The 25556-nt window shown below is 41.7% G+C and overlaps 1 protein-coding gene across 3 annotated transcripts in view; it reads left to right on the top strand.

Moving 5' to 3' along the window:
- Window positions 1-4460: 4460 nt before the first annotated feature.
- The window catches only part of cap2 (cyclase associated actin cytoskeleton regulatory protein 2), an 85244-nt gene continuing 64148 nt past the window's right edge, over window positions 4461-25556 (top strand). Inside the window, exons 1-3 of one of the 3 annotated variants that reach the window (XM_042331790.1) lie at window positions 4461-4488; window positions 20517-20641; window positions 23515-23615. In XM_042331790.1, coding sequence (XP_042187724.1) covers window positions 20527-20641; window positions 23515-23615 — 216 coding nt within the window. In that variant the 5' untranslated portion in view covers window positions 4461-4488; window positions 20517-20526. The other 2 variants (XM_042331789.1, XM_042331788.1) reach the window with 2 other exon arrangements.

Below are 25556 nucleotides of genomic sequence, written 5' to 3'. Positions count from 1 at the left end.
GCAAACCAATGCCTGCAGAGCAGAGGGAGTGGACAGTTTGGTGAAGTTTTAATAGGTGTGCAGTTTGGGGGGAGCAAGATTGTGGCGGGCTTTAAGTTGAGGACAAGGATCTTGAACATGATTCTATGGAGGATGGGGAGCCAGTGAAGTCATCTATATGTGACGAAACCCCCTAATGAAAACCAAGAAGAGCAAACAAACACAAGTTGCCTCCTGTAATTAAGGTTCAATGGGGTTGATTTGCCACATAACTAAGGTTCAGTGGCCTTAATATTTGCACTGGTGTATTCTGAAAAGCAGTGGTCATTGGATATGTCAGGCTCAAGCATATATTTTCTTTGCACTTCCATTCAATTGTAAAGAACAGAGGTATGGGGAAAGGGCAGGTAAATGGAGCTAAAAGGATTGCCAACACAAACATGATGGATCAATTGGCCTTCTTCTGCACTGTAAATGTTTATGGTTCTGTGGTATGGTAAATGAGGAATTAAATTAAATTTAGATTATTTCCAATTCTTCATCCATGTTAATAACTATTGATCAAGTTCGAAAATAGTTCAAGTACGACTAGATATAGTAGTTATGTATCCAAGTTCCAATGGATGGCTAATATTAAAATTAGATATCAAGGACCAAGATATTCAAATTAGATAGCCTGTTAAATATTATTATAAAATTTAATGTAACATTAATCCTGGCATGGTCTATTGTAACTTATAATATTAATATTTTCATTTGATATTCAAAATAGTCTTTGAGTGACTTCAAGAATCCTAGGTCCAAAGTAATAACAGGCTCCCCTTAATTGACTCTAATAAGCTTACAAACACTGGTTTCAGATTCTTTCTCCACATCATAATTCCAAACTTTATTGTCTCAGTCACGAATCTTTCAAAAGTGCTGCTTTTTTGTTGTTGCAGCTTACTGTAGATTTGGTTACGACTGATAGATTTCCATTATTTAATATCCTTTAGCAGCTAAAGGCAAGAAAACTCACTTACCTTCTTGAGGTTCACTGTATTTTTGATTCAGCATTTTTAGATCATTGTTTAAATTGTTGTTTCTTTTACACCCTAATTATTAAAATTTAATTAAAACCAGTAATATTTATGCGTACAGTCCCTTCCTCCACTTTCATAGCACTGGACTCGTGGCATAGATTAGCACCAGTCAAAAGCCATCAAAATACACACTCTACAGTAAATCTGTGAACCGCTTTAAGGTGTTTCAACAATGTGATAAGATCTTATGTCAAATGCAAGAATTATTATTACCTCATAGGTGCATTACTTAAATCTCAAAGGTATTACAACAATTTGAGACTGGAAAATTATATTGGTAGCATTTGCTACAGTGAAATGTATAAGGAATTGCAGTATTCTATCATAAAATATATTTAGATGTAATGAACCAATCATCAATTGAATATATTACAGATTATCTTTTCACAACATTTTCTATCATCACTATAAACTCTGCCACTGTTAAGCACTCCGAGTTGCTACCTGCTTGAAGGGTGCTATATAAATGCAAGTTGTCATCGTTGTAAACTTCAAACTATAAATATATTTTTTAGAAATTGTACAATCTATGTGTAATATGTCACTGACCGGGCAGATATAGCGATCTTGACTCCTGGGGCAAATTAAGATATTCTATTTGCTAGGAGCCAAATTGCCCTCATAACACAGGCATGACTCACACAAGTTCGACCTGAGTCGAACTGGGTTTTAACGAACAAGCGATCAAACTGCTCTGTAGTGATGCACAGCTTTAAGTAGCAACTTGCATTTGCATAGAACCCATCATGCAGGGTAGTGTCCCAGACTGCTTGAACACCTTGGTAGTGGATTTTGCTAGATCTTCCATATGCTGACCTCTGAAACTTGAATGTGTGTAAAAAGGGCAGTGTGGAAATTCAACACTGACAGGTCCTGGAACGAGTCGTTGTTTCCCAGCTTTGCTACGTCCTCTCCCGCCACTCCCTTCAAGAACCCCTCCAATCGGGTTTTCTGCAGCCCACAGCACAGAAATAGCTTTGGTCAAAGTTACAAATGACATTTTGTCCATCTGCGAACAGAACTCCCTCTGCCTCCTCGTCCTCCTTGACCACTCTGCTGTCTTCGATACCATTGACCACTCAATCCTCCTCCACTGCCTCTCCTCTCATCTTAACCTTCATGGCTCTGTCCTTGATTGGTTCAGATCCTACCTCTCACACCACCTCCACTTCATCTCCGCAAATGGCTTCTCCTCTAGCCCCTGCACCGTCTCGTGCGGCGTTCCTCAGGGTCTGTCGTTGTTCCCCTTCTCTTCAATATCTATATGTTCCCTCTTGGTGATATCATCTCCAAAACCAAAAACAATAATAAAAATTGGTCATTTTCAATCTACGACTGTTTGTGGGGCAATGTTTGCGGGACATTGCTGTACGCAATTGGCTGCCGCGTTCGCTCACAAATATACAGTCAATTCACTTACAGTGTGTTCTGTGAAGCGCTTTGGGACGTCCTCCCGACATGAAAAGCACTATATCAAATGCGAGGATTATTATTACAGACATGGGATCAAATTCCACATGTATGCGGATGACACCCAACTCTATCTCTCTGCCTCCACCCTTGACTCTAGGACCACTGCTGTCCTGACATACATCAGAGATGAGAGGAGAGGGGGTGGAGGATTGAGTGGTCAACGGTATCGAAGACAGCAGAGTGGTCAAGGAGGATGAGGAGGCAGAGGGAGCCCTGTTCGCAGATGGACAAAATGTCATTTGTCACTTTGACCAAAACTGTTTCTGTGCTGTGGCCGGCAGAAAACCCGATTGGAGGGGTCCGTGAAGGGAGTGGTGGGAGTGGACGTAGCAAAGTCCTGGATGAGAGCTAACTTTCCTCAGTTGAACGTTAACAAGACTGAGGCTCTCATGATTGGTTCCCATCAGCGCCTCCTCACCTCAGGCGCTGACAGTATCACCATCCATGGTTGCACACCCCACCTTACTAAGCCAGTCCAGAACCTTGGGGTCTTGTTTGACCCTCAACTATCCTTTCTACCCCACATCTGCGCCATGACCCACTCTGCCTTCCCCCACCTCCGCAACGTCGCCCGCCTCCACCACTGTCTCACACCACAGGCCGCCGAAACCCTCATACATGCCTTCATTTACATCGAGGCTCGACTATACAAACTCACTGCTTGTCGGCCTCCCCAACTCCTCCATCCAGACTGCAGATCATCCAGAACTCTGCAGCCCGTGTCCTCTCCCACACCAGGCTCCGTGACCCCATCACCCCCATCCTCACCCGACTCCATTGGCTTCCCATCACACAGAGGATACAGTTCAAGATCCTGGTCCTCACCTTCAAAGCCCTCCACGGTCTTGCTCCCCTCTACCTCTCCGACCTCCTAACCCCCTACCATCCTGTTCGCTCCCTCCGCTCAGTGGGCTCCTGTCTGCTTCACGTTCCCCACCTCACTCGCCCCACTATTGTCGGGTGGGCCCTCAGCCACTCTGCCCCCACCCTCTAGAACTCCATCCCGCAGTCCCTCCGCCTCGCTCCCTCCCCTCCCTCGCCACCTTCAAGACCCGTCTCAAGAACCCTGCTCTTCGACTGTGGTTCCGACCTCCCTCCTTCCCCCCCCCCCCCCCCAAACCCTCCACCCTCCCGGACCCCCCACACGCTCGGGTCCGAAAAACGCCGATCGCCCGGCGCCTTGGGACGTTCCTCCCGACGTGAGAAAGTCCTCCGTGTGCAAATGTAATCTTGTTGTTGTTATTGTGATATACATGTGTGTGTGTGTGTGTATATATATATATAGATATATATTTATATTCTTTATTTAGAAACGAAACCCACGCACGTCGCCGCCGGAGAATAACAAGTCTCCCGGAGGGGACCTCCTCCCCCTCCAGCAGTGAGAGCATCTCTGTGCAGCAGCATCTTTGGGCAGCAAATCCTCCTCCTCCTCCCTCTCTCCCTCCCTCTCTCCCTCTCTCTCTGTTGCCAGGACTCCCTCTCTGATGAGGACCTGTTGTGTGTGTGTGTGTGTGTGCGCGCGCGCGCGCCCGCGGGCCGGTGGAGCGCGAGGGTCCAGATTGTGACGCGGGCGCTTCTTGACCTTATTTGGAGCGAAGCCGGAAGCGCGCCCCCGCCCCGCCCCGCCCCGCCCCCCGCCCCCGCGCGCGCCTCGCCTCCTCCCTCCCTCCCTCCTCCCCCCGCTCTGTGTCTTGTGTCTGCGCGTGGGTCTCCTCCCGGGCCCGGGAGCCGCCGTGTCGTCACGGCTGTCAATCATCCGGACGGACAGGCAGAGCAGACCCGGACCGGGGCAGACCAGGCTCGCGCACAGCAAACAAGCAGCCGGCGACCTGCAGCAGCGAGACAGGGGGGAGAGGGACCAGAGGCTTTGATTTAAAGATACTGTAACAGCCGCCACTGCAACACTCGCCCCCCCCCCCCCCCCCCCCACTAAATACAGCAACACCTGCAGGTACTCCCCCACCCGCATCGGTCCCTTTGCGTTTACTCGGGGACGCTTTTCGTTACAGGTTTGGCTCTTCTCTTTCTCCTCATCTTTGTGGGTGGGTGCGTTGGGTGAGTGTTTGCAATGTTGCCTAAAAAGGGAGGTTTGGATGTGGTTGTTAAGGCGGTTTTGTGTGCGATGGATGTTGTGTGGTTGTGTGCGCGTGTTTTATTTAGGGCTCTCCCCCCCCCCCCCCACCCCCCCACTCCGCACCCCCCACCGCATTTTTTTTAAAAAAAATTCAAAATGAAATTGCCCTCCGATGGAATCTTCCCAATGAATGGGAACTGGCTGTGCTCTGCAGTTTTTTTTGGGGTTAATAAATAGAAAACGTGCTATGATTCTGTGACTTTTTTTTTTGGGGGGGGGGGAAAGAAGAAAAACAAATAAGTGGGCAATGCAAAAAAAAATGATGTGATGGGCAATTGCAGCCAGGTTTAAGTTATTGCATTGATTCTGATGATATTGTTGTCCTCTTCAGTAGCACAATGGGGATGGTTGGAACCAGGTAGCTTTTCCTGAGGATCTGCAGGGCCTGGTCTGCAGTCGGCTGATGCTGGAGAACCTTGAAGAGAAAAATGCAAAGTTTCTGTTCCGCATCTGTGATCGGCCNTTTTTTTCTCCCCAAAAATGCAGTTTTATGTCTTTTGTTTTACAGTTAACTGCACAGGAGACCCAAACACTGAGAATACATTTGGTCAGATGAGATGTAGGAAGGAAGGAGGTTCGAGCATCAGGGTGGGGTTGTGTGAGAGATGGTCCCCACTGTACATTGACGTGACAGCTTTTTGAGTCTGAGGCATGAATGCTATGATGTGTTTCCTTGTGACAGTTTACACTTACAAGAACATTCCCTTGGGAAGGCTAAGTGGGCCATCGTGCGTTTCAGGAGACAGCACTTGTGACTAATTAGCCTGAAAGTGCCAAGCAGGCATTCATCTAACTTAATGCTAATATTGTAAGAGCTTTCTCGTCGTATTTTCCATTATTTTAATCGTAAGGAAGAGTGAGTGCAACATTACCTCTACGAAAAATTAGATGTGCTTATCCCAGGTTTGAGGTGTTTAACCTCCTTGCTCTGACTTTAAAATCCATCCATGATCTCGCTCTCGCTAACTATGCAATCTCTCCAGAAATATTCTCTTTCCCTCCCACCCTCTGGTCTTCCAATTCTGGTCTATGACTCGTTCACCACTCCTTCTGTCCCATTACTGTTAGACAGAAGTCTGGTTAGATTGGTGGCCAAGCTTGATGTCACCATGCCTCTGCTCTCTGGAACGCTCTCTTAAAATTTCTTTCCCCTGCTTCCTGACTTGAAAACTCTTATTGAATACATATCTCTCAACAATGACTTTAGTCAACATCCTCAAAGGAATATGTCTCTGCTCAGTGCTCCCTATTGTAACTGTCAATTGTTTTGAGACATTCTATGTGAAAGGGACAAATACAGGTGCAAAATGTTGAAGCTATGGTACAGAACAAATTCCTTTGTATTCACTTAATGAATTCTTCAATTGGATAACATTTATATTCATATCTAATTTAATTGAAAATTTGAAGCCATTTCTGATTTTTTTGTTAAATACAAGATAATATTTTGATTTATTTTGACTTAATAGAAAAAGATGACGACCAGAAAGCTGCATTATTTTATAATCAGTTTGAGTTTGCATACCTGCAGTGATTTGATAGTTCTGAATCATAAAACAATGTTGCACAGCTTGAAGATAATTTATTTGCTGGCCTTCAGAAATATCTGTCAGCTGATATAAATGGTCTTTATGAGAGGTTTGCATTGATAATGCTGACTTATAAGGGCACTATTTGACCCGTTTTACGTAATGCTCGTGAAAAAGATGGCTATGTTCATTTGCGCTAATTTCTGGTGTACTAAAGATGTCATGAAATTCTGTTAATTGAATACCCAATTTGACAGTGAAAATTATTCAATAAACTGACTATTTTTGTTCAGTTCGGTATCTTGACACATGTGAAAACCAATCAGCATGCTTAAGATTAACCAAACTGAGAATTCCATGCATCCCACCTACACATGGAAATTCTGGGGATTGTTTGTTGGGATGGATTGCACGCTCTTTCCCTGGAGAGAGGCATCCTGCTTACCTAATTCTGGAAAGCATAAACAATGTAAAGATAATAATAATAATCCTTGCATTTGATATAGCATTTTTCACATCTTCTAGATGTCTCAAAGTGCTTCACAGAATATACTGTAAAATGAATTCACTATACTTGTGGGCAAAACGCAGCAGCCAATTGCTCACAGCAGTGTCCCATAAACAGTGGTGGATTGAAGTAACCAATTTTATTTTTTTCTTGAGGGATTATCAGGCGTGTGGAGTAAGGAAACTTGCCCAAGGTTTCGCCTGCCAGGAATCAAACCCAGGTCTCTTGCTTGCGAGGCGAGTACTCTAACCACTGAGCTACAGGGTTATTATGTTAGTAAAAGACGGATGAGTGGGGGGTGGGGAGATGGTAGGGAAGGTGCATACATTGTCTATTTTGACTTGACAGTTGTGAAGAAATAATTATTGCCATCATCATTGTATTGACACCAGATTAGTCAGAGTTTATACTTGTTTATACACTATTCAACTATCAGCCTGGCTCATTTTTATAGCACTCTCACCTCTGAGTCAGAAGGTTGGAGATTCAAGCTTCACGTTGGAATTTTGAGCTCATAAGACAACAGTGTCTTAAGCAGCACTCTTGCCTCTTGAGTCAGAAGTTCCACATCAAGACTTGAACTCACATAGATTCCATTGCTAGGGGTGTGTTTCATTATTGGAGATAATTGAGGTCCCGTCTGCCTGTTCAGGTGGGTGTTAAAGTTTCTTTGGGACTATTCGAGAAAGGAGTTTCTCCCGGTGACCTGGCCAACAATAACCAAATAAATTTGCTTATTCATTTCATGGCTATTTGTAGGATATTGCTGTGCGCTATTGTGCTACAATGTTTGCCTACAAATACAGAGTCACTCCATTTCACAGTAAATCCTGTGAAGTTCTTTGAGACACCATTCCTACATGATAAGGTGCTTAACCAAATGCAAGAATGATTACCACTACATTCCAATGTAGTGCTGAGGAAGTACTGGATTGTTGGAGGTGCTGCCTTCGGTTGAGATGTTAAAGCAAATGAGGAACCTGCTGTGTTTAAGAATATCTCAATTTTGACGCCCTGATTTCAGAGGCTGAGTCGCCAGTTTTTGTTGCGTTTAAACATGAGGGAAATACTAAAGGATATGTATCTATTCCCCCCTTTTTTTTCTCCTTTGCTCTATTCTGATTCTGGATCACCAACTATCTGACTCAGAGGTGAGAGTGTTATCAGCAGAGCTAGGTGGATACCTGGGTCACTTAGGGGTGGTGGATATGATGATGTGATGATCTGTCTGCAGTTGGGTGCAAGCAAACTTGTAACCTGATCAACCTACCTGTATGCAAAATTATATCAGGGCAGTTTAGCAAGAACACTACTTTGCTTGAAATTGGTTATAGAATTGCAATATTAGTGATTCTACCTCTAGCAATATCAAATCATGCCATTCCTTTAAATGGAATAAACATTTTAAAAGTGATGTGGAAATTATATTGATATATTCACAAACAGATAATACTTCATGTCTTGCAGCTAGTGTAATGAACACATGTATGTAATAGAGTGAATGGAAAGAGTACAACATAGGTTTGCAAGGGTGATAGCATAGCTGGCAGGTTACTGCTATTAGGATAGACTGGATGGGTTAGGCCTTTTTTCACTGGAGAAGTAACGTCTAATAGCAGTGTTTAAAATTATAAAAGGATTTGATAACATTAACAGAAAATAGGATGTTTCCACTGGTTGGTGAGTCTGTAACCAGGGACACATATATGATAGCAACTAGGGCGATCTAAAAGATAACTTATGAGGAATTACTTCACACAGAGGATAGTAAGATTAATGAACTCGCTGCCTGAAACATTGGTTGAATCGGATGGTGTAGATGCATTCAAGAAGAAGCTTGAAACTTCACATGAGGGCGAGGGGAATAGAATAGCGCTCTGGGTGAGGGGCGCTATGTAAATGCAAATTGTTGTATGGGAGTAAGGAATGGGTGAAGACTCATGTGGAGTATAAACACTGGACTGGTTGGGACAAGTGGCCTGTTTCCGTGCTGCACATTCTTTTTAAGTATTTTCCCACATAGAAGTGTTCATTTTGTGCTATATTTGATGCCAACAAGTTCCACCAAGAGTCGCGCACACCTAGAATGTATTTGACTATTTGTTCCAAGCACCACAATCTTTATATTACTATTATATTATTCTGAGGATCTGTAGCAAGAATACAAAAATATAAGTTTGAAAGTTCTCTAATCACCTTATGAGGTTTCATTTATTTTTCAAAAAAAATTGTTCAAATTTTGTCCCATCACTGGGAGCTGCTCTCTGGAAAATTTAGGACAAATGGTATTAAGTGAGGTTCAGGTCAGTGGCGGTCAGCCAGGTTTAGTGTCAAATCCAGAACCATGCCTATTTTTGTCTCAGAAACGAGGTGAAGCAGTGATAGTGCAGATAAAAGGGAAAGGATATTCTGCCCTTTTATTCTTGTGTGAGTCCAAATACTTCCTAGTCGGAATTTTAGTTGGTCTGACCCAGGGTGGCAGAAAGGGTTCTATAATTGGCCTCAGCACAGTTGGGCTAAAGAGAGGATAAATTAGCTAATGTTTCTGCGTATGACTCCTTGCAGGAAAATTGCATGAGTGTGGACGTCGGGTGAGGACTGATTGGCTATGATGTCTCCACAGTCTATTTATGGTAGCTGGGCTGCTGAGATGCCAAAATAATGATGACATTCTATACTGCTTTCCAGCACATTGCTCTGTAAGAAAGATTTTAGCCTCTGGTACCAGGCCCACCACTTTTTAAATAATTCAGACACTGGCAGGGCTGGTGATACTACTTTGAATTTATACCAGCTGCTGTCCTCAAGCAAGAAAATGGGTTAAAGCTGTAGATCTGAAACATTGTGTAGTTTGACTTTTTTTTAATGCTAATTTTGCTCAAAATCTTGTCAACTCCCCCCACCTTTCCCCACATTGTTCCCCAACATCTCAGTGTTACCTCTGCGAAAAGTGATTTAGAAAAGACCATTACAAAGCTACTGCCATATCGAAATATTGTCTTTCAGAGGATAAGGACTGAACACGTTTTAAATGTATGTATTTTTTAGGCCAATTGCTAGATGTTTTAGCCGTACTACTGCTTGTAATAATGCCAGTTATGGCTTGTTACCCTAGCCATAGAAAGAAGCTGAAGTAAACACTGCAATGGTTTGAGACACTTAGCTACTGCAATTACAGGAATCTTTTGCACAACCTGGTAGAACAGTAAAATGCATGTTTACTTGTTTTTTCCTTGATAGTAATGCAGTTTTGAAGAATAAGTGTTCTGCTGCCTACTTCTAGGCAAAGATTAGCAAAGCCACTAATATTGCATTACTATTGGCGAATTTCATGTTCCTAATCATAAGAATTATACAGAACAGAAGGAGGCCATTCGGCCCATCTTTGAAAAGAGCTATCCAAATCAATGCTACGCCCCCGCTCTCTCCAGAAGTTTCCAGAGCCCTGGAAACTTGTCCTCTGATGTGAAAAATGTTCCTACATTTTTATATAAACAAACATGTTTGTGCACACGGTGCTGGTGTAAAGTCAAATTGCATATGGCTCCCTAGCTCAGCGAGTACAGACGCAATGTAATTTCAAGGAATATCCAAAGTTTGCGCTACATTCATTGATCTTAGTCAGGGGCAATAGTGGCAGCTCTTCTATTGACGTCAGTGTCCCTTGGCTAGGGAGGAAGTTATCCCATTTGTGATTGCTATCCAGCGAGTCTGGCTGGACAGTTTGCGTGTATGGACATTAATGAGATTAAAATCAGTTTTGGTGCTTGTGTCGCCACAGCCTGCTGATACTTGCTATTTGGCCTAATACATGAAGAGTAGACAGTAAGGTGAGGCATTGGAGAGATGTCAGCACCTGTGTAGTCATAGCCCGCTGTACTTCAGCACTTTCAGAAGAGGATAGCAAAGAAAAATCGCAATGTGAGATTTGCTTGTTTATTCCAAGAATCTTTTCCTTGAGCTTGCAGTAATGTTAAACTTCATAATTCATTTTATAACTATTATAAGAGGTTACACCATGCTAATACAGAAATATTATCCTTTAGAGAGCAAGCAACTAAAACCATTAGGTAAGTCTTAAAGATATCTTAAGGATAGATAAAGAGGGGAGGAGAGGTAGGGAGTTAAACTCAAATATCAGAATTGTTTTTTTCAACAGAATGTAATTGTGCCAAGTAGTTGAATATAATAATCCTTGTATTTGATATAGTGCCTTATCATGTTGTTGAGAAGTCTCAAAGTGTTTCACAGAATATATTGTAAAGTGAATTGACTGTAAATTTTGTGGACGAAAATGAGAATTAAGTCAGATGAGTCATATAGAAAATCTTTGAATGTGCACTGCCAAAAAAGCCACATGTAGTGATTCATAACAGCTTTGATAATTATAGAATGTTATTAAATTGGTTATGGAATATTATGGTTTTCCGTCTATTTGTAAACGTTGCGCATTGATGCAAATCCCTGATTTGGGCACATTGGTTTTCTTAAGAGACACTGAAATGCCAGATTGAGATTAGGGTTTGCACTGAAGATCTTAGCACTGGCTTTGTGCTGAAAAAGGCAGCGAGAGGGTGTCGCATCTGCATTTGGGTTTACGAAATAGAAATAAATTTAAATGTTTGATAGATTTGATTTGATCATTCAATTATTAAATCTCTTACGAAAGCTTGCTTTTTTTCATTCCATCATTTGTTTTTGAAGGAAAAAGTTGTATGGGAGGAAAAAAAATGAATCAAAGGCTGAATTAATTTCTAGGTCATTAAAATTAAGCTATGTGAAGGAAATCTTAATTACCAGTTTACAGGAAGAAATAGTGTATGAACAGTGGTGACTGCACTGCAAATGTGGACTTCTCTTGATGTTGACTGCGTTGCTACATCTGGGCAATGAGTTTGGTACATCTATTTGCAAAATAGTAAACCTTTGGAGCATTATTTGAACAGACATTGAAAATGGGTGGTGGATGTGACTTTTCTACTCCAGGTTGTAGTGGGTTCGATTTGTGGACCTAAATCAGAAAGGGTTGAACAGAAGGTTTTGCTTGCCCCTGAGGCAAAGATCTACTTTGACTTCATTAATATGAAGGATATGACACTCTGTGACCTATTTTCTCCTCCTCATTTGGTGAGCTGTGCTTGCAAAATTTGACACAAATTGTGTTATATTCCATTTGATGCATCACTTCAATTGAACTGTATTTAAGTGCCATGGCGCATAATTCATTACTTCGTTGGCTGAGTGCATTTAGAGACCCAACATTCCTTCACTCTTAAACTTATAGTGAAAATGTAGATTTGAAATTGTCGATTTTTTTCAAGAATAAAATAGATAGATTTCTGTTGGGAAATAATATCTCGGGGTACAGCATATAGTTGGGACATGACATGTGCAAGCGACCAGGATAGTGGAAGGCGAACTGGATGGACCTTGGTCTTCTTTTATCTAGCAAATTCTTATGTTCTTGAATCAAATGTAGCAAAATATTCGGGGATCATGTCAAGGAACAACTTATTTGAATTTAGTGCCACTCTGTGCATTCCTACCCATTAGAATCTAGAGGAACAGCTTTAGGGAAAAAGGGAGAGGAAAAACAGCCGCTAGTGAGGAGAAACTCTTGCAGCAGTCTGCATTTGAAAGCCACATTGAAAAGTGGAAATATTTAACTCCAGCTGATCCCTGGGCTGCTCTCCTCAAAGTTCTCGAAAATTCACTCTTGCTTTTTCATATGGTATCAATTGTTTTGGGTCTAGGGGTCCATCAGATGTTGGTCTCTCAACTCCTTCTGTAGTATGCTGGTCTTACCAGTGAGCACACAAGCAGTGGGAGGGATATGTCATCATTTGTTACACCGTCACTGGCTACTCCTTTTCTTCTGCAGCAACACACTTTCCTGGTTCTATTATCTGTCTCAATTTCTTCTCTAATAACTTCTCCTTCTGCCCCTCCAGTCACTTGTGGTGTTTCTCAGGCCTCAATTTCTCTTTTCTCCTGCCCTCTCCCGCATCTCCCCTGCCCCTCTTGGTAACATAAATTGCAGGTATGGAGTCCACTTCCACATATGCAAAGGGTAAACCATCATATCTTCGCAGTTGTCTGTTTGCTGTCCCTCTCTCACTTTCATACCTGATAGGATTTCAAAAATCACCAACCCCAATGTGATCTCTCATGTTGCCACAAATTAATGCCTCTTTTGCAGATATTGGAAATTAGACCCTGAAGATTGTCAACAATTGGAGGAATGTTTACAGTGTCTAAGTACATCGGGAGTAATCATTCTCTGGAAACATTGGACTTCAAACAGTATTCCATTTAATAAAGGAGACACTTTTATTTTTTTAAAAAGTACTGTTTAGATCATTGTAAAACTGAAAAGTTCTTTTTTGAGTTGAAGTTTGCTTTAAAAATTACCTTGACCATTTAGTGGGCTTACACGTATTAGAACCTGTTTCACCCACAAAATACCCAGTCAATTCACTTTACATTATATTCGGTAAAGCGCTTTGAAACGTCTCAGTGGCATGATAAGGCACTAAATCAAATGCAAGGAATATCATTGTTTGAATTCAGTTTTGAACGAATGCGATTCTGCTCTCAGCTTCCTGTAATGTTTGTGAACCAAATCTGGGCAGCCTCAGCCCTGGCTCTAATTGCGTCACTTCACCTGCAGCGTAAAACTGTCCAGTTTGAAAAGCAAAGCAATAATATAATAATAATCCTAGCATTTGATATAGCACCTTATCACGTCTTCGAGACAATACGAATCTCAATATGAAAATAGCTGGATTATGCAAATTACGATGTGCTGTCCTGGGACTTCTTATGTTCCATGGTGAGGATTTTGCTTGCAATTCCCACTGTTCCTATGTTTAAAGGGAAAAAATTGCATATGATGGTGTACCTAAATTGACTACCTCATCCAGAGGTTATTATGACGACTGAAGTGAAAAATGGAAACATTTAGTCTCAGGAAGTTGGGGCAATCTCAGGGTGGGGTTAAGGTGAGTGTTTTGGCAGAGTGCAGCTGGCTGTGCAGTACCTGGGGAGCACTGAGTGGAAAGAAAGCGTTCGAATTCCCAGCACTGACATCATTCACTTTGATTAGCACATGAAAGGCACAAACCCCCAATAAAATCCTATGAAGATCTTTGAGACATCTTGATGACATAAGGCACTAAATAAAATGTAAAGATTAATATTATTATCTGAAAAGAAAGGTTACAAGTTCAGGTAAACTGAGCAGTGATTTACTGGTCTAATTTCAGATTTCCAGCATCCGAAGTTTTATCTCAGCGAAAGAATAAAAGACCTACCTACCTTTCATGTATCTTTTTATTTGGCTCTGCTTAGGAAGGGGAACCATCGCTTAACTCAACGTTTGTTTCAACATTGTCTTGGTACAATTTGTCTTGGGACAATTTGTTCAGCAGTGATGATGCAGGTTCCTGTCTCAAGGACATTGTTATTGAGCCCATTACATCAACATCTTGCATTTATACAGCGACCTTCCCGTGTGGTAGCAATAGGATACTTACATAAGTAAAGTACCATCGATTAAGTCCAAATCAAATCATTTTGATGTCAGAAGCCAGAAATTCCACTAGGTCTCAGCCTGTAAGACCATTTTGTCTTAAAATTTAAGATTGCACAGAATTACAGAAAATCCTTACATATTGAAAGCTGCAGAAATTTAAGAATGACTTCCAATTTAAGAATCTTCCACAATTCAGCGCAGTCTTAAATTTTAGGACAATTTGACTTGCTCATTATAAAGGGTTAAGGGTACGGTGTTTGTGAGTGTTCTGCAGTGTACAGCATTGGACACGTTGTAAAATGGCACGACTGTATTTGGGGTGATGCTGTGTTCATCTGTAAAGCAACTGAGCTTGGGGGTGAGAGCTTATAATGGTATTTTCTCATTATAAGTACACATTGCCACAGCTGGTAAATGTGTACACATTGTAGCAGCTGATAATTTACAGCCCAGCAAAGAGTGACAGCTCCCCACCGTGCAATAATCTTAAATCAAAGCAGAAATACTACAAAATCCACAGCAGGTCAATCGGAGTCTGAACAATGGAAATTAAGTTTTTGGTTTCAGCAGATCTGATGAATGGTTGGGCTGAAAACGTTAACCTATTTCACTGTTTCAGATGCTGATTAACCTGCTATTTATTTAGCAATACCTGCTTGAATTCAAACCTCCAGCATTCTTCGTATTGCTTTTTCGTTTGCAGTTAGTGGAACATTTTCACCCATAAATTGAGAGCTCCATTGGCTACCAATTGCCAGACTCCACTGGCTCCCAATTATCAAGCAAATCGATTTTAAGATCCTCTCACTCGTTTTCCAATCCCTTCGTGCCCTCACATCTCCCTTCGTATCCAACCTGCTCAGTTGGTAGCACTCTTGCCTCGGAGTTAGAAGGTTGTGGGTTCAAGCCCAACATTGGGACTTGAGCTCATAGTCTACACTGATTCTTCAGTGCAGTGTTGGAGAATGCTGTATTATTGGAGGTGATGATTCAAGGTCTCATCTGTCTGTTGAGGTGGACATTGAAGATCTCATGGCACTCTTCGAAAAAGGAAAGGAGTTTCTCACAGTGTCCTGGCAAACGATTCCCCAAATAAAATTGGTCACTCACTTCATGGCTGCTTGTGTGCAAATTTGCTGCTGTGACACTAAATACAGTCATTCTAGTTACTGTAACATCCTGTAAAGCGCTTGAGACGTTTCAAAGATGTCATAAAGCACTATATCAAATACAATTTTTTATTATTCTTGAAAGTGTAAGTTATGATTTAACTCTAAATATGATGTGGTAGTATAGTTTTATCTACTCATCATGAACAGATCTGTAATGGAAATCACAGTATGTACCAAACATTTAGCATGAAATCCATTTCGCTTATGGTCCTTTAACTTCTTTCAGTGCAAACAATGTAAGAAATTGCACACTTTCTATAATTTAAACTTTACAATTTAGTGAGTACATCTTGGTAAGTGCAGAAATGATTGTGCATAATTGATGTTTATTTTACTGATGTTAAATAAGGTCAGTAGTGTAATTTGGGGAATAAAATAAATAAAAGCGATCTTAATTTTTGTGTGAAATTGCAAAGTCCTTTCGGAGGAAATGGTCCTATAGGAGGAAAAGGAAACCTGGCAAACCTGTATATGTTAAAAAAATCAGACCATATTAACTGTGTAACGGCTCAACTTTTGTTTACTCACTCATTTCCATACCTTTGAACAGATTTGACGTCAATGTTTATTCATGGTTTTTAAATCTCTCGTAAGCATGCACAGAAGATGATTTGGAATAGTCAGACCTGCTGGCTTGGAAAGCAATTACAATGGTGAATCGGTTCTTTTAAGTGAAATGTTCATTTGTGCATCATACCCATAAGTTGACTGTGGAAATGTTCTATAAGCTACAATCGATGTTAGGTTCTGAAGAGAGACTTTAGGCTTTTCTTCAACAAGTTTGGAAACATTTGGCAGCTAAACATTATATTAAGATCCTTGCTGTGGATCTTTTCTTCATATGTTAAACAATCGGATGTTTGACTCATCAAAATACCTGGACATCAAAATGTCTTAAGTATATAAGTTCTTTAAATTGTTACCTGTTTTAAAAAAAAATACACTCTTCAGTCTTTTCCATTTGTAACATGTTGGTAAATTTTGATGTCGATTTTTCTTTAACTTCTTACCTTGATTTTTTATTTTCCTGATGATACGAGTTTATATCACACTCTGGAACTCTATCCCGCAATCCCTCCGCCTCACCCCCTTCTCTTGCCTCCTTCAAGATCCGTTTAAAGAACTTCCTCTTCGACCGTGCCTTCGGACACCCTCTCATCCCCACCACCGCTGCCTTCCACCCCTCCTGACCCCAACTCCCAGCTCGGGTCCAAAATCCCCGATTGTCAAGCGCCCTGGGACGTCTTTCTGACTTAAAGGGCGCTATTCAAGTGTAATTTGTTGTTATGTACTTTTGGAGCAATTCATCAATGTACCTTCTTTACTTTGGCTCCATTGTCATCAGTTTTGAATGCCTTTCCATCTATCATTGTCAGTCACTTCACAGTGTCTTCTTCACCTGAGCATAACTAGTCCCAGTATTCTTTACCTGAAAGTTTTTTTTATATGGAGTGGTCGACAATAACTGATAACAAATTAAGTCGGAAATAGAACATTTCTTCAGCCATTACAACTTGGACTTGTACAATCAAGTCTTCTACCTTGTATTCTTTGCTTAAAGCCCATGAATTAGTATAAAAATGGACACAAGGACAAACATTAACGTAAAATGGCAATTGCATGGAAGTATGTTGACGTTTGGCAATACTTCTGCTGTTTTGAATCCTTTTATTTAGTATTTTAGTAATAATGGATATACTTTGAAAGTAACAGGCTATGGTTATAACATTGAAACTAAGAATTTTAAATCATAACGGATAATGTCAAGATACGTTGTTAGTGAAGCAAGATGTGGAACTTGTTGTCTGAAGTTGTGCAGAAGTTCAAGCAGAAAGTGTAATGCGTAAATGAGGGAGAAGTAAATTGAGGTGTATGGGAGACCGGCTTAGGAGGGATGGAGACTTGTGCATGGACTAGTTGGGTTGAAAAACCTGTTTCTGTGCTGCAGTGTTCTATATAATTCCATGTAGTATCTTTGGAAGCCTAAAAAATTAATTGTTTCTTCTTTTCCAGTATTGCTAAGTGCCTGCTGACATTATTACATTGCAATTTGTTGATGGCTTTAACTTGTGGTAATGGGTGAAATGAAAGTTTAATGTTTGGAAGGAGATGATTGCACGTAAATTTATGTTCCCTCACCAGAATTTCAAACCCTTGGTAGTGGTAGTCTGAAATACTGTGCCTCAAGCCTGGAGAAAGAGCACCACCGTACTTGCTGACAGCTGGTAATAGTCATTGGTGTTATCAGTTTCTGTTCGCTTAGCCCTGTCTCAAGCAGCTAAATTGGGACTATTCAAATCTTGAGAGCTGCAGTGCTCAGAGTGTGTTGATGTGATGTTTGGTGCAGTAGACAACTCAAGGATGACTTGGAGATTGGAGGCCTGCACATAATTTATCTTTCTTTATGTGGCTCGGCCCAAGCCAGCGTCTCAGTACCTAATTTAACCTGTAACTCAGCAAATGTTACTGTAATGTCTCGGAGCATTTACAGTCTACATGGAAGGTTGAGTGGGTGGTTTGTGGGGGTGGATGGGGAGGAAGGAGATGATCATATTGTTAAGGAAAAATAACTTTTTTCGAGTTCCAATCAAACACAGCTACTGTTTGCAACCAGAGTGGTGTTTATTAAACTCAAGGATCCGTCCAAGTTCCCGATGGGCGTGGGCAAGTAAGCACAATCAATCGATTCAATAACAGAACAGTACTACCGTGTAATCCCTCCTCGTGGTTGTCTACTTCTGACTTCTAGCTCTCAGTCTTCCATCCACGATAGGTACTGTCCTGGCGGCGCCGATCTTGGTCTGGCACGGTGTCTTAAGCTTGTGTCCATCCAATCATGGTGCGGACATTAGGTCACCTGGCCAAAATCATGCTGGGTTCACGTGAACATCTCATGGGGTGTACGTGCCTCACACACACAAACACACTGTCCTTGAGACAGTCCGTTATCTTGTGTACTTGCAGGGCAGTAGTACACATCTTGTCCTTGAGACACTCACGTGATCCTGGGTGTAAACTCATGAGTTTCAGTCCAGTTGCCCCCCCCCACACTTAACTTAAAAGTTAACCAGTTCGCAACATCTATTATGATTCTAAAGTTATACAAAAAGTGTAAATTCTAACAGTCCCCACCTTGATACCGAATGAACATGAGGTATCACAAAACTACAAAAAGAATCTAACACAAAATCAGAAAAATAATACTAGGTTACACAACCTGATAGTACAAAAAGACAGATACTACAAAGTCAGAAAAATAGTACAAGGTCACGCAACCTGGGAGGGAGGATGGTACTTCCAGGAGGCAAACTCTCTTAATGAGCTTTCTCTCGAGTTTCACAGCTCAGTCATAACCAACAGGTTATTTCCAGCGACCATAGTCACAATTGAAATACAACAACATTCAATTACTATCGGTCCCGGTCCCTCTCCTTACCCGGAGGTAATAGAGGATTTCCCACTGACTGTTCGAACGCCTGAAAGTTACTCTATCACTTACGCAATTTCCACATCGACACTCAATATATCAAAGTATTCAAATGCCGTTCCCACGCACATCAGTGCACTTAAATGCGATCGCCAGCGTACTCAAACGCCTGACCGTTATCGAAGCTTGGTCCCGACTACACCTTAGTGTGGCATCCACAGCTTACTCAAGCTTGGCCCCACCTACACATGGATGTGTCACCCACAGCTTACTCAAAATGTTCGTCAAGGCTTGATTGTACCTCCCTTGTCTGTTTACTGGGGAATCCTGCCGACTACGCCAAATTGTTAAGGAAATAAAACTTTTTTCAAGTTCCAATCAAACACAGCTACTGTTTGCAACCAGAGTGGTGGTTATTAAACTCAAGGATCCGTCCAAGTTCCCGATGGGCGTGGGCAAGTAAGCACAATCAATCGATTCACTAACAGAACAATACTACCGTGTAATCCCTCCTCGTGGTTGTCTACTTCTGCCTTCTAGCTCTCAGTCTTCCATCCACGATAGGTACTGTCCTGGGCGCCCCGATCTTGGTCTGGCACGGTGTCTTAAGCTTGTGTCCATCCAATCATGGTGCGGACATTAGGTCACCTGGCCAAAATCATGCTGGGTTCACGTGAACATCTCATGGGATGTACGTGCCGCACACACAAACACACTGTCCTTGAGACAGTCCGTTATCTTGTGTACTTGCAGGGCAGTAGTACACATCTTGTCCTTGAGACACTCACGTGATCCTGGGTGTAAACTCATGAGTTTCAGTCCAGTTGCCCCCCCCCACACTTAACTTAAAAGTTAACCCGTTCGCAACATCTATTATGATTCTAACATTATACAAAAAGTGTAAATTTTAACAATATCGTGGTCAAAAAGGTACGTTTTTGATGGCTTTTGAATACCAAGGAATATGTGAGGGTTTGGGGGTGGGGGTTTGGTGGTGAAATGGGGACAAAGGTGAGTGATGTGGTGAAGGTACAGGAAAGCATGAAAGTGAGCTAAATGTGAACTGAAGGACAAGATTGTGCACTGGTTCAATGAGTTGGGGGGGTGGGACGGAGAGAGAGAGGCTGGGAATGTTGAGGAAATGGGAGTAAGCAGCACGGAGATGTTTCGAGGAGCTGAGGAAGATATTTTCTGACTTGTCTACATCTAGCTGAAGAAAAAATACTCATCCAGGACATGATATTATTTATTATTTAACTTCATTAAACCTGGAATTCAGGGTAGATTTCTTTGGGAAGTGGTTATAGCACAGATGCAAAGTTATAGCTAAACAATTGTGGGACTAACAGAACTGTACAGTATATGGACAGCAAAACTTAAAGATTCATTGGACAAGGCCTTTGTCACTGTTGATGCTATTATGTAGTTGTTCAGCACTCACTGTAAGCTTCTTACAGAGTAACTGAGCTGTGTCCATCTCTGGGGTTGTTGGACATTACCGTCCCAAAGGAGGCTGTATGTTGTTTGTATTTTTTGATTTTTGTATTAATTGTGTATTGTGGCTTGCGATGTCTGCAGGTTTACAAAAAAAAATGCTTTATTACACTTGTAACTACTTGAAAGTCTACATACTGGTAATATTTTCTTGCTCACTGTGCCTTTTTGATCTTTCTAGTTTATCCATAATGGCAGAGTTGCAGAACTTGGTGGAACGTTTGGAAATAGCCGTTCATCATCTTGAATCAATGTCTTTCAAGTTCTCGGGCTGTGGGACCCCACTCGCCAATGGAGACGATGGAGGTATTGTGATGGAAACTTTGTAATCGTACATACATTGACCACTAATTAAATAGATCAAACATTAGAGGGAAATATCAGTTAGCATTGGAGTTATTCCAGTAATGCACTGTTTTGTAATCATATTGCTTTTTTTCTGGTGATCAAAATAAGGAATGGTGGTGCTGAAAAATATATTCTCCCCCAACAGTGGGGTCTCACTCCGGTCACTCCTCTCACTCTGAACAGTAGGATCTCTCTCACTCCACTCACCGCTCTCACTCTGGGCAGTGGGACCGCTCTCACTCTGGGCAGTGGGACCGCTCTCACTCTGGGCAGTGGGACCGCTCTCACTCTGAGCAGTGGGACCGCTCTCACTCTGAGCAGTGGGACCGCTCTCACTCTGAGCAGTGGGACCGCTCTCACTCTGAGCAGTGGGACCGCTCTCACTCTGAGCAGTGGGACCGCTCTCACTCTGAGCAGTGGGACCGCTCTCACTCTGAGTAGTGGGTATGACACACTGACCACTAAACAAGTGCCTTTAAATGGATTGTGATAAATCTTAGCCAGACCATAATGTTCTTCTGTTAGAAGAACATACCCACAGCATCATTGTGAATTTCCACACCAGTTATCAGCTATCTTTATGGTCTCTACAGGGGCCAGGCACTTTCTGCTAAGTTATGGACAGTTTTATTTTGTTGTATACTGTAGCTCATCACCAAGTAGATTAAGAGTTTATTCACTGCACATTTCACAGGTAACCTGTGCAGTCAAGGGAAAAACATTAGACTGGACCAGATTCAAACACAGAATTAACAGTACAACATTTTAATCTGCATTTTATCACCCTTTGCTCTATCAATAACCATTTGACAGTGTAAGTTATTTATCACTCACTTAGAAAGAAACCGTAATAAGCCTGCAATGTTAAGTGGCAATGGGATTAAATCATTTTGGGGTGGAGAGAAGCAGTCACTCATGTCATTTATAGGCATGCAGAGTCAAACCGTATCATCTGTTTAATAAAAGTAGAATGTCAGTATTCAGGTCCTACATATTCCTCTGATTAGTGCATTATGATTTTGTCACTAACAATCTATGATTTTAACTTTAACAATGTGTAAACAAAATTACATGCTATTTGCCCAAATCAGCTGAGTAGTCTGAAATAAATGCCATAATAACTCAGGAATTAAAATATTTCCTCTGTAAGAGCTTCTAAAACGGATCTTTGTCAGCTGCTTTTTGAGTAGGGACTGTTCTATGGATAAGAGTTAATAAATTAGCGGACAAACATGTATCCTTGGAGATGAAAATTTTGATTTATTGCTGCTTGAGTGGTTTGGGGAGGGAATAGAATTCTGTTTTTTTGTTTAAAAAGGGACATTTTGTACAGTATTGAATTAATAATAATAATAATTCTTGAGTTTGATATAGAGTCTTATGTGGTCTTTGAGATATCCCAAAACATTTCACGGAATATACGTAAAGTGAATTGACTGTATATTTTGTGGGCGAAACAAGGCAGACAATTGTGCACAGCAGTGTCCCACAAACAATGATGGACTGAGTGACCAAATTATTATGTTTTTGAAGGAATCATTACCCCCAGAAAAGAATCCACCAATCAACTAACAACTGGGTTCCTACTTATGGCTAGGTAAAATGGCAGCGTAAATGGTGGCTCCCACAGGAAAAAGTGCCTGAAGACATTGTGTGTTTCCCAGGGAACCGTATATATGCAGCTCCAACGAGATCTCGGATCGGAGCCCAGTTTCCACAGATTGGTGTGACATACATATGGGAGACTTGTTTTACATCCCAAGGTGCCATTTACACTGCTGCTTTTCCGGTGATAGCATTCACACTGTCCACTACGTGAGTCACATTTCCCACCTTCTTTGGAAGTTATGGGGTTGACTTCCCTTTGAAATGTACTGCATTCACATCCACTGCAGAAAACAACTTTATTTTATTGCTGTTTGAATTGAGCAAGTGTGTGCAGTGTTCGCTGAATGAAATGTATCCAGATAGTACAGCAACGAAAAAGTCCATTTGGCCCAACTAATCGGTGCCACTGGTTATACTTATTCACTCCCACACCTTTCTATTTCCCTCCCCCTTACTGAAGCTGCATAACATCTGGCTTCTGTGCTCAGTGTATTCAGTGAGATATTGTGGAGGCAACAGCAATTTCTTTGGAAATAAACCGTTTCTGCACAAATTCAACATTCTACAGCTGTAGACAAAATCACCGAAGATATGCGAGGTGAGGAAAGCCCTTCTGCCCATTTGATTTAATCTTACCATAATATGACATCATTCTGTTTCTTAAATTAGTCCAGAGCCCTGAATACTCCTGTGTAAGGATATTATATTTTTGATAACCGTGAGGTTTCAAAATAGTCCAATTTGCAGTGATGCAATATACTGTATTTGTTTGAGCTACATTTCGCCAGAGACTAGGAGACTGATGAGTAAAGGAAACAAAAGGGGAAAATAACACTAAAACAAATTAAGGGCTGGCTAAGGAAAAGGAAAAACTGAAGTTAATTTGGAATAAAGGAAGGAAACCAGAATGGAATTGAAGGATAAGTGATGAATCTATTCGTCAGAAGATGAATTTTCTATCAAAGGTTTGCAGGGCTGTGAGGTAAGATCGGGTAAATGGGAGCAGTTGATAGCTCTTTCAAAGAGCCAGCACAAGCACGATGGGCCGAATGGCCTGCTTCTGTGCTATAAAATTCTATGAAGTAATGGAAACTTTCAAAGCTGCCTCAGAGAAGTGTCTCTGAGATAATCGTTAATCACTTCCCTTTATACTTGTTCTGTAGCATGTGGTAGAAGCGTTTGATTCCAATGTCAGCTTTTATTCACTTTTTTTGTATTTCAAGGTCTGGTGCCGTATGTGGAAGCTTTCGATGCTTTGCTGAGTGGCAGCGTTGCAGAATTTGTGAAGCACAGCAAGATCATAGGTGACGATGTGGAGAAACATGTAAGTAGAGACAATTTAGCACTGCTAGAGCAGGCATTGAGTCAACGAGATGGTAGGTCATAGTTTAAAGCACATCTTCACTTAGCCATGTGGATTTGTACTAGTGTGTTGATCAATAGTAAGAAGAGATTGTATTGTTTTATTCTTGGATATATATTCCTGGGACACGTATATATTTTCTTTGTTGCTGCAGGGCTGTAATGTTATAATGTGCTTTGATATTGCATGAATGTTACAGCCACCTTCAAGATCCACCTCAAGACCCTCCTCTTCGACCGTGCTTTCGATCTCCCTGCTTCGCCCCCTGCCCTCCACCCTCCCCCACCCTGACCCCAAGTTCGGATCCGTAGCTCTGTCTGTCCAGCGCCTTGGGACGTCCTCCCAACGTGAAAGGTGCTGTACAAATGAAAAATATGAAAATGAAATGAAAAATATGGATGGGTTGTGAACCCCATTTGCTGCATATGCACACAGCCTTCCTGCATTCAGGTCAGCTCCCGCATTACAAATGTTCAAAATATGTGGCATTAGGTCACTGCCAATGTCGCTTCTTGTGGGCACAGTGAGTGAGACATCCGCAGAGACCTGATGACACTGAAGTTTGCATCTGTAACTGCCTTTCTGAAAGGAAGTTGAGTAGTGTAAGATGTGCGTAATAACAATACTACTGAAGGACATAAAAGTATCCAGGAGCTTTCCTTATCGCGTAGGCGGTGGAGGGGGGCGATGGGGGCTGGAGTTTTCCTTATCCGGAGCTGTTAAAGCTCTCTTATCCGTTGTGCAGATAACAGGTTTTTAAATCTAGAAAACACCATTACTAATCTCGTACTGGTTGAATAATAATTGATGATAAAAATAATTCTAGTCATAATAATCATAATCTACAGAAGTAATACAGTAACACTCACATCCGTCTTACCTTTATAAATCGTATAATTGCCTGTCGTACAACCATCCGAATCCCATTCAACTTCCTATCAAAACTACTTGGATTTCTGTGAACTAGTCGTATTAATCATCTCCTAACGCTGCTCTCCTACCGTCCATTACTCCCAGACTTACCGGCTGTATTGACTCGCGGGAAACGTAGACTTGACCTGTCGACACACTCACCGAAGAACTCAATTTCCCACAATTCAGTGCAATTCCAATGCTCGTGCGGCGACAGGTGAAGACGCATTGAATCGCGGGAAACGCAGTGTTGGTCCCATCACCGCATACACACTCATACGCATACGCATACTCATGCTGATTGATGTACGCATGAGCAGTGTAGATTATTGATTAAATTGGAATTTATACGATTTCTACAAATGTGCCTATAACTCGGACTTCGCGTAAGTCGTATTAAATGTTATGACTGCTGCAGCTTGTGTGAGTTTTACGGTACTGGTGAAAAGGGAGGAGGGCTTACCTGGGAACACAGGCTTGTAGGAGCGAGCCGTTTGAAGGGAGTGTAAGTATACTTTGCTTGTGAATGTGTCTTGTGTTTGTCTCTGTATTTTTTTGCCTTTTCTCTCCCTCACTTTTTGAGTGTGCTCCTTCTCTCTGTTCCTATCCTGTCACCCCGTGGGCTTACTCTGTACATGTCTCGCATTGTCTTTGTGTCCGTCACTCTGTGTATGTGTGTCTCCCTCTCTTGACTGAATTTCTCTGAGTCTTTCCCTCTCTCTGTCTTGCAAATTATCTTTCAGTCACTTTTGCATAGAACTATAGACATTCGTTTCCCCCAAATTCCCCTCCCCGATCTCCCTCCCTTCCTCTCTCTCTCTCTCACCCTTTGTACTCTGTCACTCAAACTTGTCTCCATCCCCCCCACCCCCCTTCTGCTTCTGCTCCCCCTTCCCTCTGTTCCATGTGCCCTTCGTCTCCCTCTCTCTTTCCCCCCCATTCTCTCTTTCTCACACTTTGTTTTAACGGGACACAGAGGTCAGGAGAGCA

This window comes from Callorhinchus milii, unplaced genomic scaffold (assembly GCF_018977255.1).
Source record: "Callorhinchus milii isolate IMCB2004 unplaced genomic scaffold, IMCB_Cmil_1.0 Scaffold2, whole genome shotgun sequence".
NCBI lineage: Eukaryota > Metazoa > Chordata > Chondrichthyes > Chimaeriformes > Callorhinchidae > Callorhinchus > Callorhinchus milii.
The sequence above is the reverse complement of the archived record's forward strand: the minus strand, read 5'-3'. Positions and strand labels throughout refer to the sequence as shown.